The sequence below is a fragment of the Caretta caretta genome, chromosome 1 (assembly GCF_965140235.1).
Source record: "Caretta caretta isolate rCarCar2 chromosome 1, rCarCar1.hap1, whole genome shotgun sequence".
In the NCBI taxonomy this organism is placed as follows: Eukaryota; Metazoa; Chordata; order Testudines; family Cheloniidae; genus Caretta; species Caretta caretta.
This window is the reverse complement of record NC_134206.1, coordinates 188981692-188996865: the sequence shown is the minus strand read 5'-3', so window position 1 is coordinate 188996865 and position 15174 is coordinate 188981692. Positions and strand designations below refer to the sequence as shown.

Sequence of the window (15174 nt, the reverse complement as noted above, 5' to 3'; positions counted from 1 at the left end):
TGGTTTTTTTACAACAGCGTTACACTGTTGACTCATATTTAGCATGTGGTCCACTATGACCCCCAGATCCCTTTCCGCAGTACTCCTACCTAGGCAGTCATTTCCCATTTTGTATGTGTGCAACAGATTGTTCCTTCCTAAATGGAGTACTTTGCATTTGTCCTTCTTGAATTTCATCCTATTTACTTCAGACCATTTCTCCAGTTTTTTCCAGATCATTTTGAATTTTAATCCTATCCTCCAAAGCACTTGCAACCCCTCCCAGTTTGGTATCATCCGCAAACTTTATTAGTGTACTCTCTATACCATTATCTAAATCAGGGATCGGCAACATTTGGCACACGGCCTGCCAGGGTAAGCCCCCTGGCGGGCCAGGCCGGTTTGTTTACCTGCCGCGTCTGCAGGTCCAGCTGATCGCCGCTCCCACTGGCTGCGGTTCGCCGCTCCAGGCCAGTGGGGGCTGTGGGAAGCAGCAGCCAGCACATCCCTCAGCCTGCGCCGCTTCCCGCAGTCCCCATTGGCCTGCAGCAGTGAACCGCGGCCAGTGGGAGCTGCGATCAGGGGCAGGTAAACAAACTGGCCCGGCCCACCAGGGGCTTACCCAGGCAGGCCATATGCCAAAGGTTGCCGATCCCTGATCTAAATCATTGATGAAGATATTGAACAGAACCGGAGCCAGGACTGATCCCTGTAGGACCCCACTCGTTATGCCATTCCAGCATAACTGTGAACTACTGATAACTACTCTCTGGGAATGGTTTTCCAACCAGTTATGCACCCACCTTATTGTAACTTCATCTAGATTGCATTTCCCTAATTTGTTTATGAGAAGGTCATGCGAGACAGTATCAAAAGCCTTACTAAAGTCAAGAGATAGCACGTCTATAGTTTCCCCCCATCCACAAGGCTTGTTACCCTGTCAAAGAAACGATCAGGTTGGTTTGGCACAATTTGTTCTTGACAAACCCATGCTGACTGTTACTTATCACCTTATTATTTTCTAGATGTTTGCAAATGAATTGCTTAATTATTTGCTCCATTATCTTTCCGGGCACAGAAGTTAAGCTGACTGGTCTGTAATTCCCCGGGTTGTCCTTTTTTCCATTTTTATAGATGGGCACTATATTTTCCCTTTTCCAGTCTTCTGGAATCTCTCCTGTCTTCCATGACTTTTCAAAGATAATCCCGAATGGCTCAGATATCTCATCAGTCAGCTCCTTGTGTATTCTAGGATGCATTTCATCAGGCCCTGGTGACTTGAAGACATCTAACTAATTTTTAACTTGTTCTTTCCCTGTTTGAGCCTCTGATCCTGCCTCATTTTCATTGGCATTCACTATGTTAGACGTCCAATCACCACCAACCTTCTTAGTGAAAACCGAAACAAAGAAGTCATTAAGCACCTCTGCTATTTCCATATTTTGTTATTGTTCCCCCCCTCCATTGAGTAACTGGCCTACCTTGTCCTTGGTCTTTTGCTTCTAATGTATTTGTATTTATATATTTATGCAGTACTATCTCATGTTAGGAATTCAGTGTTGCAAGGAAAGCAGCACTGCAGTTCCCCTATGAAAAATGGAAAATTGTTAACTAATTCATTTGGTTGCTATAAGGGGTTTTATGGTGGTGGTCCCTTAATTGTAGCCAGAAGAAAAACGTGTGTGTGCAAGCGTGCATTTTAAAAAGGCGAATTGGAGAGAGTCAAGGGACTATGAAGCTGGTCTCCAGCAGAAGTGGCTCACTACATTTTAGAAGTTATGTTTAGCACATTAGTGGCTTAGGAGTTCAGTATGTGTTAGGAGTTTGCTCTAATGCTTGTTAGATTTCAGTTGAAGGATTTCAGCTACGTGTCTTTTTTGCCATAGGTTTGGATTTTTTGAAGGGGGGCTAATTTCATGTGATTGATGTTATTGAAACTCTGTAAGTTTTCTATGATCTTAAATTAAAGGTTCCCAATTTTGATATTTATAATGGACTCCTGACTTCTTCTGTTCTTTCTCTCTTCCCTGTATCTATGAATCTATAATTCACAACTTCTGTGCTTCAGCTTTACTGTACCACTGTTCTTAAATAAAATAAATGAAGAGGAAAGAAAGAGAACTCACAATTGCCTATCTATCTGCTTTTTTATTACATGTAGGGAATGGTCAGTGTAGTGTAGTACATTAATCCCCCTCTTAATCTGATCACTACATCCACCTCCTGTATCTGGTAATTAATTTTTTCTTATTGAATTTTCACAAATAGAACAATGAAATGCAGACAGCTATAATACATAAAGGAATAAAACGCCAGAAAAGTAAGTCAGGCAACTTTGCAAAAGTGAGGAACTTTAACAAATTAAAATGGAAAATTTACCCCAAGATCTCACAGTAAGGAGTAAATTGAATAAAATGTTGATTTTTGCACACAATGATGTGAATCATCTTAATTTCTGAGGTGATAAAACCTTTTAGGTAAGAATGTTGACAAAGAGTGCTGTAGGACATATAGACATTATCCCCAGGACATTAAGTACGTAAAGTTAACTGTCCTTATATTCAGAATTCATTGAAATGAACAGGAACTCTGGTCAGCCCTCTGCTGTTAAATAATCATATTTGATATTCTGCTAGTAAAACAACCGAGATGATAGGTTGTTTTGCACAGAATTCTTCTTTCTACTGTTTGGCTATATATGTGAACTTTTCATAGGATAATGTTCAAATTAATAATGCAAAATGTAACATAGGTGACTCTTCCACCAAGAATAGTACCGTTCTCAATTGTAGTTTATCTTTTCTACACTACAAGCCTGGTGACGTGTCTCTGAGGGCTCACAAATTTGTAGTCCCGGATTCTTTACCGATAAATTTTAGAACCCATGTCCGAGGTGATTTGTAGGTAAAAAAAGCACAGTGTGAGTAAAGCTTGATTTGTGGTCCTTGTAACTGAGGCAATGCTAATTTGAAGCTAGGAATGACACCTGAAGTCATACTGGGGTTCTGCTGTTGTAGCAGTCTGTTGTTTAGGCTTTGTGGTGTCACTTATGGTTGGTTTGGCTGAATCTATGTTGCCAACTCCCATGATTGTTTTCATGAATCTCATGATAATTGGTGTTATGCTTAAAACCACAACTCCTGCAATCTTGTGAATGTGATAATCTGAGCTTTCACTTAAAGAAAAATGTTTTTAACCCTGATAGGTCCAGAGAAAAGCATGAAAACATGACCTCCAGGCTTTAAAAACTGGAAGGCAAACAAAAGAACCTCCAATTATTTTTGTTTTATTTTGTTTTTTAATCTCAGATTTTTATAAACCATTCTCATGATTTGGGGTGCTAGATTCATGTGTTGAGATTGGCAATACTGCTAATGTCTCTGACTTTTTGGCCTGCCAAACTGAAGAGCAGTCTTTAAAATGTTGATTCAAAAGTTTTCTTTAGTAAATACAGGTATTTTAAATTAGAAAAGATGCATGAGTAGAATAATTTATGGCTGTTGGAGAGTATATGTTTGTCAATATACAGACTAGGCTCGCATTTTCAAAACAGATGCCCCACCCTCTTTACTGTATTCTGATTGCAGATTTTCCATAATTGATTTAAGGCATAGATTTAACTTTATTCCTCCCAATGTGATCATCTTGTCAATGTGATTTATAATATCTTATCTAATGTCCTTATACCCTGATTTCTTCTTGGCCCTCCACATTATTTAACCTTTAATAACACACCCTCTCTCACTTAGTCCACATTATTCATTGTGCTGGTGAGATTTCAAGCACCTTTTGGAGTCACCCTGTCCCTTTCTTTCTCCATTTTATGTTCTCCTGTTCATGGCTCACCTCACTTCACCTCAGCCTTTCCTGGTATATAATCCAATTAAAGTGATGTTTGGCTGGGTTCTGACCTCTCTGTATTTTCTTTAGATTGGTTATCCATTCTACCCCTTTCCTGTTGACAGCTTTGCTTACTTATGGAAAGAGTGATGAACTGACTGACAGACAATCAAAATATAAAAGTACTGAATGGCCAAAGTGGTAAAGCCCACTTCAATATTTCAGGCACCTAAACAGTTATAGATCAGATTAGTGACAGATATTAGAACAAAAACAAACAAAAATAAAAAATACACATGTGGTGGCTTATAACATCAAACTCTTCTGGTCTCTTCTCCCGAAGAGACATCACACACAGTTTCAGCTTCTGCTGACTCCCTGCCTTCTACGGGTAGACTTTCTAACTAGCTCAAGACTTTCCATCTTTCAAAGACCTTTGCTTCCTGTGATCATGGTTACAATTCTGGTGATGTTAACTACACCTCTTCCCCATCCAGGTCTCCTCCAGGGCATCCCTTTAGGTTTCTGGCCTCTAGCCATTACTTCTCTGTGAGCAAGGACCCAAATCCCTATCCCTCCAGACCAAAAATTTGGTCTTGCAGTTCCCCTACAATTCACTGTGATTATCCCAGCAAGTCTGACATTAGTCTAGCACCTGCAGCTTGCACTCTCTCTAGGGACAGTGACCGTGGTACCCAGTGACCAGCAGCTTTCACAAAACCTCGTACATTTATTTTAGGACAAATGCATTACAGAGAAAACCTGTCATAAACCAGTAAACAGTTTCCCTGCATGCTAAGGTTACCACGTGTCAGCCATCTTCCAAATGGAGACCCAGGAAGGGTCCAGTTCTTCACACCCTTCTAGCAGGGCGGTGACCTTTTGGTTACATTCTCAGGTCAGTTTTTGGATCAAAATGAGGGTCCCCTCCAACAGTTCAGGCTGGCCCTTGATATCACAAGATCTTTGTTTGTCTCCTGGCCCTCTTGAACTGGGCTGAACCAGCATCTGCAATTTATCCCAGGGAGAGGTTCTTCTCTGGAGTTGTTTCCTTCTCTCTCAAGATCTGCGGTAATTACTCCTCACTTGTTTTAGTTCCTTGTGGAAGCTTGGTAACTTGCTGTGAAGCTAGTATACAATCCCTAGTGCCCAAAGTTTCATATAATATTCATAGATACACAAGTTTGTTACTAATCCCAGTGCCTATGGCATCTGGCACATCTCCGTATAACAGCCTTTTGAAATTTTCATGCTCCCAAGATGTCACATCTATCACAAGTATGTGCTGTATTTTATGGCTATGAAAATGTTCACTAATTACATTCACATCACCCTTTCGAGCATTATCTCCAATTTACAGATGAGGAAACTGAAGAAGAGATGTGAGGTTCCCCTTTCGCATGCCCACAGAGATTTGATTAATAGGCGTTCCTTGCTCCCAAGGTTTAGGTGATTCCTTTCGAGACTGCTGCTTCTCTCAACAGCCACATCTACATGTATCCATCAGGTTGATACACCCAGGAAAGTAGAAAATATTAGATTGTTCTTTTACACTTTTCTGTGTTCATCATTCATTGATTTTAAATAAACATTGATAAACTATAAGTGGCAGAACCCTGTAATATTATTCTTTACTATAACATAGTATTTATTCAGCTCTGACATTGTGACCTGTACTCAGGAGAAAATGATGGCCCCCATGTATATATATATATACACACAATATTGTATAGTGCCTTGAAAGTACTGAGAAGGGGGAATATAATTTAAGGGCATATTTCCATTTGTGGACACAATAGTTCCAACCTACATTAGCAAACAGAACAGCTGACTACATGTGTAAATGGCCAGTTATTGTATAAGTGAATTCTTTTTGCACACGCAAATTTGAAAGTTTTGAATCACAATGAGTATGTTTGCAGAGGCAGGCTTCCAAAACCCATGTGCCACATTGTCAAGGCTGAATCCCCACTTGGCACTTTGAGTAGAGAAGGTGGGGGCCCGCAAGGATTTTAAAAATTAATACTTGCCACTCCAGGCTTGTATTAAACTCCCAAGGTTACAGCTTTTCTCTGACCTTGGCTTGGTAAACGCTGCCACAACCCAAATGCAAAAAAACCCCTTTGAACTCAGCAAGGCGCACTGGGGAATTCCTCCCCGTGGGGTACCTCAAGCCCTTTCATCCCTGCTGCAGGGAAGAGCTGAGAAGAAAACAAAGGAAATTAGTTGTTGCCACCAGCTAATCAAACAGCATAGGCACAAACCTTTTAGGACACAACAATCCAAATTGTGTCCTTATAAAAGGTAAATTTTATTAAAAGAAAAAAGAAAAAATACGTCTGGATTTTAGGCTTTTGCTAGATTTTAAAAGAGCAATTCCAAAAATTAAGCACTGGCAAGGTTCCTCCCCCACTCTGAACTCTAGGATACAGATGTGGGGACCTGCATGAAAACCTCCTAAGCTTACTTTCACCAGCTTAGGTTAAAACTTCCCCAAGGTACAAATTAATTTTATCCTTTGTCCCTGGATCTCCACTGCCACCACCAAACTCTAACTGGGTTTACTGGGAAACATAGTTTGGACACGTATTTCCCCCCAAAATCCTCCCAACCCTTGCACCCCACTTCCTGGGGAAGGTTTGGTAAAAATCCTCACCAATTTGCATAGGTGACCACAGACCCAAACCCTTGGATCTTAGAACAATGAAAAAGCATTCAGTTTTCTTACAAGAAGACTTTTAATAGAAGTAAAGAAATCACCTCTGTAAAATCAGGATGGTAGATACCTTACAGGGTAATTAGATTCAAAACATAGAGAATCCCTCTAGGCAAAACCTTAAGTTACAAAAAAGACACACAGACAGGAATAGTCATTCTATTCAGCACAGTTCTTTTCTCAGCCATTTAAAGAAATCATAATCTAAACACATACCTAGCTAGATTACTTACTAAAGTTCTAAGACTCCATTCCTGGTCTATCCCCAGCAAAAGCAGCATACAGACAGACACAGTCCCTTTGTTTCTCTCCCTCCTCCCAGCTTTTGAAAGTATCTAGTCTCCTCATTGGTCTTTTTGATCAGGTGCCAGCGAGGTTACCTTTAGCTTCTTAACCCTTTACAGGTGAGAGGATTTTTCCTCTGGCCAGGAGGGATTTTAAAGGGGTTTACCCTTCCCTTTATATTTATGACAAGCACTCAAAACAGTTTTCTTGGGGGTTCAGCTTAAAGGTTACAAGCAAACAAAAGCATCTGAGGCTATCACAGAGGAGTCCACAAGCCTTAAAAAATAAACAGAAATAAACCTAATCACGTCTTTCTAAACAATCCTAATTTACTTACATATGTGGGTTGTTAAAAGTAGTTCTAGATACGATCTGATTATTTTCATATCTGGTTCAAACTTTACATAGCATTCCTGTTGCCCCATCTCTTCAGCCCAGAGAGAGCAACCACAGACAGAAAGGGAAAGCTTCCTTCCCAATTTTAAAAAGTTCTAGCCTTCCCTTTGGCTCTTTTGGTCAGATGTCTTTTCTTTAACTGGCTGGCTGAGTAATTTGGAGGAGAGGGGTAATTCTTGGACTACTGTTATATAATTTAAAATAATAGCAAAGAGTACTTGGTTATCTTTCCATTTGTAAATTAAAGTGCTGATTGTAGTTTAGTTAGCGATACATTTCTCTCTGTCATTCATCTATGAAGGGTGACAAAACCCACATGTCTGAAAGTGGCTGAAGCATATCGGTTCTTTACTGGCAAAATTAATCTAAAAGCTAGCTGAGCGTTATTGCATGTAAGTTATTATTGGCAGTATAATGTTGTATTCCATAGTGTATCCAAGCCCTGAGATATTCCTAATTTGGTATACTTTTGTGTCATCCACATAATGAGCATTTTACTCATTGTGATCACTATCTAAAGCTAAAAAGAGAAGATGTTACCACATCCTACTTTATCTCTATTAATAGTTCACCTATAGAAACATAGAAATTTTTCATTTTTGTGCTGTTTCTCTCTCTCTGGTCAGATGGGGGAAAATATAGAAAGCAATATATTGACGTGGTTGGTGTCTGGAAGATTTTGTATTCAAGAGCATATTTTAAATGTCAGCAGAGAGAATCCCCTTTCTTTTGGCCAGATAGGAAATCATAATGTGAATCATGAACTTAATGTCCTGTTCATGGAGGCACATAGTGAATAACAACCAGTTGCTCTGACAATGCCATACAAGAGAATTACTTCATTATAGACTGTTTATGTTGATGGGAGAGATGTAGCTATTGTGATGAACTGTAAAAACAACAAGCTTTCCATTATTTTCACAGTCTGATCCTGTACTTCTTACATTAATGCCAGAACTCCACCTCAGTGTGTCTAGTATTGGGCCATCAGTGCCACTGCACACTTTTGTACAATCATACCAGTGGCCCTCCCAAGAAAACTGTTGATCTAGAAAGTCAGAAAACAAAAGCAATTTTCCTTTGGATATGGAATTTGGAAAAGTGTCCTTGGCCTTGTATAAAGTCCAGAATCTGGATATTCTGTACTAATTCAGGTTCTTGTACCATGATGATGGTAACCCAGCGGTTGATTCTGTAAGGTTCTATACTCACAGCCCTTATTGACTTCCATGGAAGTTGTGTATGCTCTGCTTTTCTGAAAATCGGCTCCAGAGTGAGCAATTTCCTTTCAATTGACAATTACTACTACTACTAAATTACTAAGGGTATAAAATAAGACAGAAAATACCGTAATGTCAAGGTGTGCCCACCCCTTGCATACTCTGTCCTCTTCTGGTCACTCCAACTCAGAAAGGATATAGCGGAACTGGAGAAGGTTCAGAGAAGGGCAATGAAGACGATCAAGGTTATGGAATGGCTTCCATGTAAGGAGAGACTAAAAAGATTTAGGGCTCTTCAGCTTAGAAAAAAGATGACTAAAGGGGAATCTGATAGAGGTCTGTAAAATCATGAACGGTGTGGAAAAATGAATAGAGAATTGTTATTTACATAATACAAAGAGCAGGGGTCACTTGATGGGATTTATAAGCAGCAGGTTTAAGACAAATAAGAGGAAGCACTTTTCCCCACAATGCACAACTGACCTGTGGAACTCATTGCCATGGAATGTTGTGATGGCCAAGAGTAAAATTGGGTTTTTAAAAAAAATTGGATAAGTTCAGGGAGGATAGGTTCATTAATGGCTATTAGCCAAGATGGTCAGGGACGCAACCCCATGCTTGGGACAACATCAGACTTCTGACTACCAGAAGCAAGGAGCAGAAGACAGGGTGGAACACTCCGTAAATGCCTTCTTCTGTGCACTCCCCCTGAAGCTCTGGAACAGACCACTTTCAGAAACAGGATACTAGGAAAGAAGGACCATGGTCTGACTCAGTATGGTAGCTCTTATGTTCATATGCTCTTACCTGGAGAGAGAATATTTCCTTAGAAATAAAGAGAGAGTAAAAGGTACCACATGTACGGTTGATAGCATATTTTCTACCTAAGTTTTTGGACAGTCTTAAACTATTTATCCTGGTATTATAATGCCATTAATAGGGTTTGGGGTTAGTTTATTTTTGCCTTGTATATTTTGGCCAAGTTAAATTTGTTATGAGGAGGAGCGCTTAGGCACTCAGAACTTCATATTTTTGGTTGTGAGCTAGCATTAGGTACTTTTCTGGTTTACACTGTATTTACCTCTTTAACTCAGGCTTCACACCTTCAGCCTGTGTGTTCTCCCTAATTAAGTTTCTGATAAGTATCCAAACTGACTGAAAACTACAGTGAAGTATTATTATTAACATTAAGGAACACTATACTTGTTTCATATTGACCCAGATCCATATACAGAGGGGAGACCATCTGCATGCCTTTTATCTTTCCCTGCAAAAAAGTTTGACATTTCCGCAGCACTATTTTCCCCCTATTATGGACTCTTCCAAAAGCCCCTCTGTGACCCTGTGCTCCTCCATGCAAGCATATGCTTTGTGGACAGGGAAGATCAGGGCACAAAATTTGTTCTATTGCCCCACACCCACATGTACCTCAAGCCCTGCAGAAATTCTTGGAAAAGATAATACAAACTGTTACTATGTTATATTGTCCACTGAGCTCCTCAGTGTCCTTGGGGACAACTAAAGCTGAGAGAGTCCCTGGTAGCCAACGCTTCATGTGTTATCATCACAGGCCTTAAGAACCAGAGACCAAAGCTGGTACAAAGGAACATGGCCTTTACAGGGATGGCCCAGGCCATGACATTGGCTCCATATTTTACCACCCCAAAGGCACAATGTGTATGGTGGAAGTATCAGCAAGGGGATCCTTGAAGACTTCTTCTCTCTGAACCCTCTCCCATGGTTTTACTGTGGTAGGGCATCATGTTAATGGCGAAATTTAACCTTACATGGAATACAAGTCATTTATGAATAGAAGCAATCATGTCTACTTGCTTCTTAACAATTGTTTAAATTGCTACAGAAAAGACTTCATAAACTCCTTCATGGTAGTAGTCACATTATGATGGGTGTAATAGTTCAAATTTAAATAAACCTCTTCTTAGACCAAAGGACACACCGTGATCAGCAATAAAAAAGCAATGTTTGCCAAGAGATTCACACAATTATCACAATTATTTCCTATTGCAAGTGTAGGGAAATACTGTAGTATCTTTTGGCAAATGCTGACTTCTTAATGGCAACCACAGTTTCTTTTAATTTATAAAATGTAGCAAATACCAAGTTTTCTGGACACAGGTACAATTTTAAAAACACTATCAAAATTCTTATTTTACAATAGTCAGTGATCAAATTCCCATTGACGTCAATAAAACCAGCATCAGGTCTATAAACAAAAATCTCATGCCACTAACCAATTAAATACTAGATCTGATGATGACTACAAAATGTTTTCTATTATGACTGTCACAAAAACTTGTCCAGTTTTTTAATGATACCGGTATCTACCTCATCTCTAGCCTACTATTTTTATGTATAAGCTACAGTGTTGCTCTATAGCAACATCTACAGTGAAACAGGGTACTGTTTAATATGTGCAGGGGTGGGGGCAGGGAAAGGTCTTCATTTTTTTGCAATCCTGAAAGCTGTCCCGTTTCTCCAAAGCAAAATCAGATTCTTTTCTCAGCTACTCTTTTTCCAATTAAAGAGAGCCCATTCTCAAACAAAAAGTGACTCTATTCAGCAGCTTTGAAAATCAAAATTAGCATTTTTGCCTCTCTTGATGGGAAAATAGCCAATTTTGTCAAACTTTACAGAAAATAGAAGTTTAAGGGTCACAAAATTGACCTAAACAAAATGGTTAAAATTTGTGTGAGATTTAGCAGAATCCTTTTGCCTTTTGATACCATAGCATACCAGTCTATCAGTTTTTAAAATTCTGTTGTTTGTTTGTATAATCTGTATTCTCTCTCCATCTGTACATATATATTTTACATGTTACATATTTTGTTTTTCTGTTATGTAGCACTGGTTCTTATTTCAAAATTTCAAACAGTCAGCTTTAAATAAGTAGCAACTTGAGGATTTTCTCTTAATACAGTTTCTCAAATTATCTCCAGAATTTGGACAGTGGGCATTGGTTGTAATAATCTTACATTTCTGTTGATGTTTCCCCAACCCCAAATACCAGCACTTATCTGTATGAAATCCTGATGTGGTTTAGTTAGTTGATTTTGCTGTATCCCGGCCAGTGGAAGCACTGATGCTAAATTCATCTGTGGGGTAACTACATTGAACTCAATGAGGTTCCATCAGGGATGAATCTGGCTTAATATGTTTGCCATACCCTGCTTCATGTAAAAGCATAGGTATATTGTTCAAAAGTAGTAAATTTCTGCAATGTAACTGCAAGCTGCTCTTTTCCCTGCTGTATCTTCTCCACGTTAACAAGCTAGAAACAACTTTTGAATAACTTAATATGTCACATAGCATAATATCCGTGCATGTATACATTTGTGGTGCTCTGTGAGTACTGCTTTTGTATTATTGAGAGTACCATGGACAGTTCTGCTTCAGCTCTGTCATGACACCCTCCCTGTGTCCTAAAAATATGGAACTATCATCAGCATGCTCTGTGTGCAAAACTACATAATACTGAGTTTGTGCAGCAGTCTGACAGAGTGAACCTTTCTACTAAAGACCTGATCTTGAGACATGCTGAGCACGTAACTCCCTGTGACTTCAGTAGGAGTTGGGGGTTCTCAACAACTCCCAGAATCGGCTGGAAAATACTTAACATGGGAATTCTGCAAAGAATGTTTTTCTTTATAGTGTGCCAGGGAATTTATATACAATCACATTACAGCTAACTGGAGAGAAAAATTAAGTTCAGCAACAACAAAGCAGTTGATCCATGATAGAAGTTTTCAAACTAAAAAAAAGTTAATCTATATTTTCTTTTACCTACAGGCCTACCCACGGATAGCGCCGGCATTTTGGCACTACCTGCGGGTAGAAGTGAGTAGCGGGTATTTGAATACTCCCACATCTTTACACTTTACTAGTACTTATGGAACTTCTAATTTGTCCATTGTGCAAAATATGTAGCTGCCATTTCAGCTGCCATTTTCTGTGAATGTAGTCATGTACTAATACCATATTATTTTGACTACAGTATATTTCTAACCCAAATCACAAAGGTACAATGTGCACTGTATGAAAGAATAAGCAAAATTTCTTAAAATATTTCTGATCCAAAGTCATGTCATACGTTGTGATAATAGCACAATATCAGAGAACCAGAATTCATACCTGCACCTCCTTTTATGAACAGATTTTACATTCATTAGAAAAAAGCAGAGCTTTCTATTTGGACTATTGTTATTACAAAGTTTGCACAACTCAACTTGATATCATTTCTCCCCTCTTTTGTCCCTCAGGAGCATGAGCAGCTCAGCTATTCCTCCACAAGGTCCAAGGCTCCAAGTGTTATCATCACAGGTCTCAAGCCAGCCACCAAATATATATTTCATATCAGAGTCAGGACTGCAGCAGGATACAGCGGCTATAGCCAGAAGTTTGAATTTGAAACTGGAGATGAAAGTAAGTCTTACAGAAGGGAGAAAACTGACTACAGTAGAAGTAGTATCTAATTCTAAGTCAGTCAGACTTTGGGAATGCGAATGAGCTGAGTATTCACCACATACACAACACAGAATGCCCACTGGGTTAATGTAAACCAATTACACACATCCCCTTTTGAGGGGTTCCCTGTATATTGAACTCAGGAACAACAAAAATAAAAATCAGCCCAAGAAGAACATTGAAGGATTTTTTTTTCCTTGCAAGATTTCCTCATCCTCCAACCCCTTTCTTTCCCTAGAGACTTTCCATCTTTTATCCTCCTGAAATGGAGCTTATAAGACCCACAAGATATGGATGCCAGCAGAGTAGAACCTGACATTTTCTCACAGAGAGCCTTTCATCTGTTGGCTTTCTCTACTCCCATTATCTAAGAATAATGTAATGGAAACATTTATGTGTATATCCAATCAAACAGTAAGTCTGCTAAATACCCAAATAAGAAGCAAGCATATAAAAAGCCACAAAAAGATCTGTGAACAACTTCTGTAATGAAACCCAAGCCCCCATTACAATCCCAGTTAGGATGTTTGTAAATATTGGATAGAAAATTAGTATACATACCACATTAAAAACATTCATTAGTGAAATTACATTAATTAACCACTTACCCATACCATGTCTCATTAATGTGTTGAACTTCATGCTGCTTAAGCTGAAGTACAGACTGAAGTCTTCTTATAAATGTATAAGTTTTCAAAATAGACTTCATAGATGAATAAGAAATTACAGAAATCTTATCAAGAGGGTCGTATAATGTTGCTGACAAAATGTAAATGAATGTATTTAACATAGAGGTTTCAAATTTATCCAGGAATGATCAGCTGAATCACAAGTTGAAATGCTATGACAAAGTGGCAAATGTATTCTAATTCTATAGTATTCTTGGAAAGTGACTTTTGTACCAATATGGAACTAAGGATCCTTGGCATCCAGACAAACTGTTTACCAGTCAAAGGTTATGGGACTGTTGGTGACCATTCAACCAAAAGCAATTCAGAAGCTAAGAATGTAAAGAATTAGTTACTAAAATGTCAATTCAATTTAAATTTGCCTCTCTAGACAGTAGTTGATAGCTAATCCCTTTCATACATAATATCGCAGATAAACATTGAGACTGCTCCTGACTTTACACTAATGGACTTAGGGTAAAAATACCTAAAGTGCCCCTACGCCTTAAACTCTTAAATACCATTTTCAAAAATAAGCTAGGGCCAGATTTTTGAAGGTATCTAAGTACCTTAAGATGCAGATAGGCGCCAAGTGGGATTTTCAAAATATCTGCATACTTCTAAATGTTTTGGTTTGACATTTTTGAAATGAAACACTTCAACTTTTGAATTTTACTTCACTTTTATTTTTTCAAAAAGGTAAAAAAATCAAAATTTTGAAAATGAAACATGTTTTGTTTGACCCAAAATATATATTTTACTTTTTTAGTTTGACCACTGAAAAATAGGAATAAAGCTATATGAATAACCAAAGTGCCTAAGTTATTTTTGAAAAATGTGACTCAGGCTCCTAAGTCATTTATATGCTTTTGAAAAGTTTATCCTTGGCCCTTTAGCTGAAACAGTATAGGCTCATGCATTCAGATCCAGATGACGGTGTCATTACAAGTGTGGTTTTGGTATATACAATCACTCTGACCAGACAACCTCATCCCAAATGTCTGAGGTCTACAGCAGTTCAAACCGCCATAAGGGCCACCACCTGTGATGATGCTCCTGGGCAGGCTGTCTGTGGGGGTTGAGTCTGCACCTCTGTATCTAAAACCATGAGCCCCGGCTGCTCGAGATAAAGGACCAAGTGTAAAGCAGATCACAAGAAGGAAGTTCCTTTGTCACGTATGCACCAAGAGGTTGTGATTAGTAATTTTCTCATTCTGAAAATGTATATTATGTGAAGTATAGAAAACACCTTTGTTATTTCGGGTGTTTTGCTTGCTGCAGCAAAGGCATCATTGGCATGCATACATTATTTTAAGTATTGTGACTAATAATATTATTTAATATCCATATTTTATAGCTCTCTCACATTTTACTGCAGACCAAAAATTCAGGCCCACCTTGCTAACATTTTGGTAAATCTGAGTTTTGAGTCAATCTGGGCTCATTAATGGTTTCAAGTGAAATCATTGGGAACTCAGTTGTTTTGACCTGTAATTAGCATGTGACTGTTTCAGCTGAGTTAGATTAGGAATTATTTGATTTGTTCAGATGCTTAACTCGAAGCAAAATGTAATGGTGTGTGAATCTA

The 15174-nt window shown here is 38.7% G+C and overlaps 1 protein-coding gene across 5 annotated transcripts in view; it reads left to right on the top strand.

Moving 5' to 3' along the window:
- Positions 1–15174, top strand: part of EPHA6 (EPH receptor A6) — an 861217-nt gene that overhangs the window by 620695 nt on the left and 225348 nt on the right. For 4 of the 5 annotated variants that reach the window (XM_048870007.2, XM_048869987.2, XM_048869973.2 and 1 more), the window contains 2 exons: positions 12244–12291; positions 12714–12876. In XM_048870007.2, coding sequence (XP_048725964.1) covers positions 12244–12291; positions 12714–12876 — 211 coding nt within the window. The remainder of the gene's footprint in view (positions 1–12243; positions 12292–12713; positions 12877–15174) is intronic. The other variant, XM_048869981.2, reaches the window with a different exon arrangement.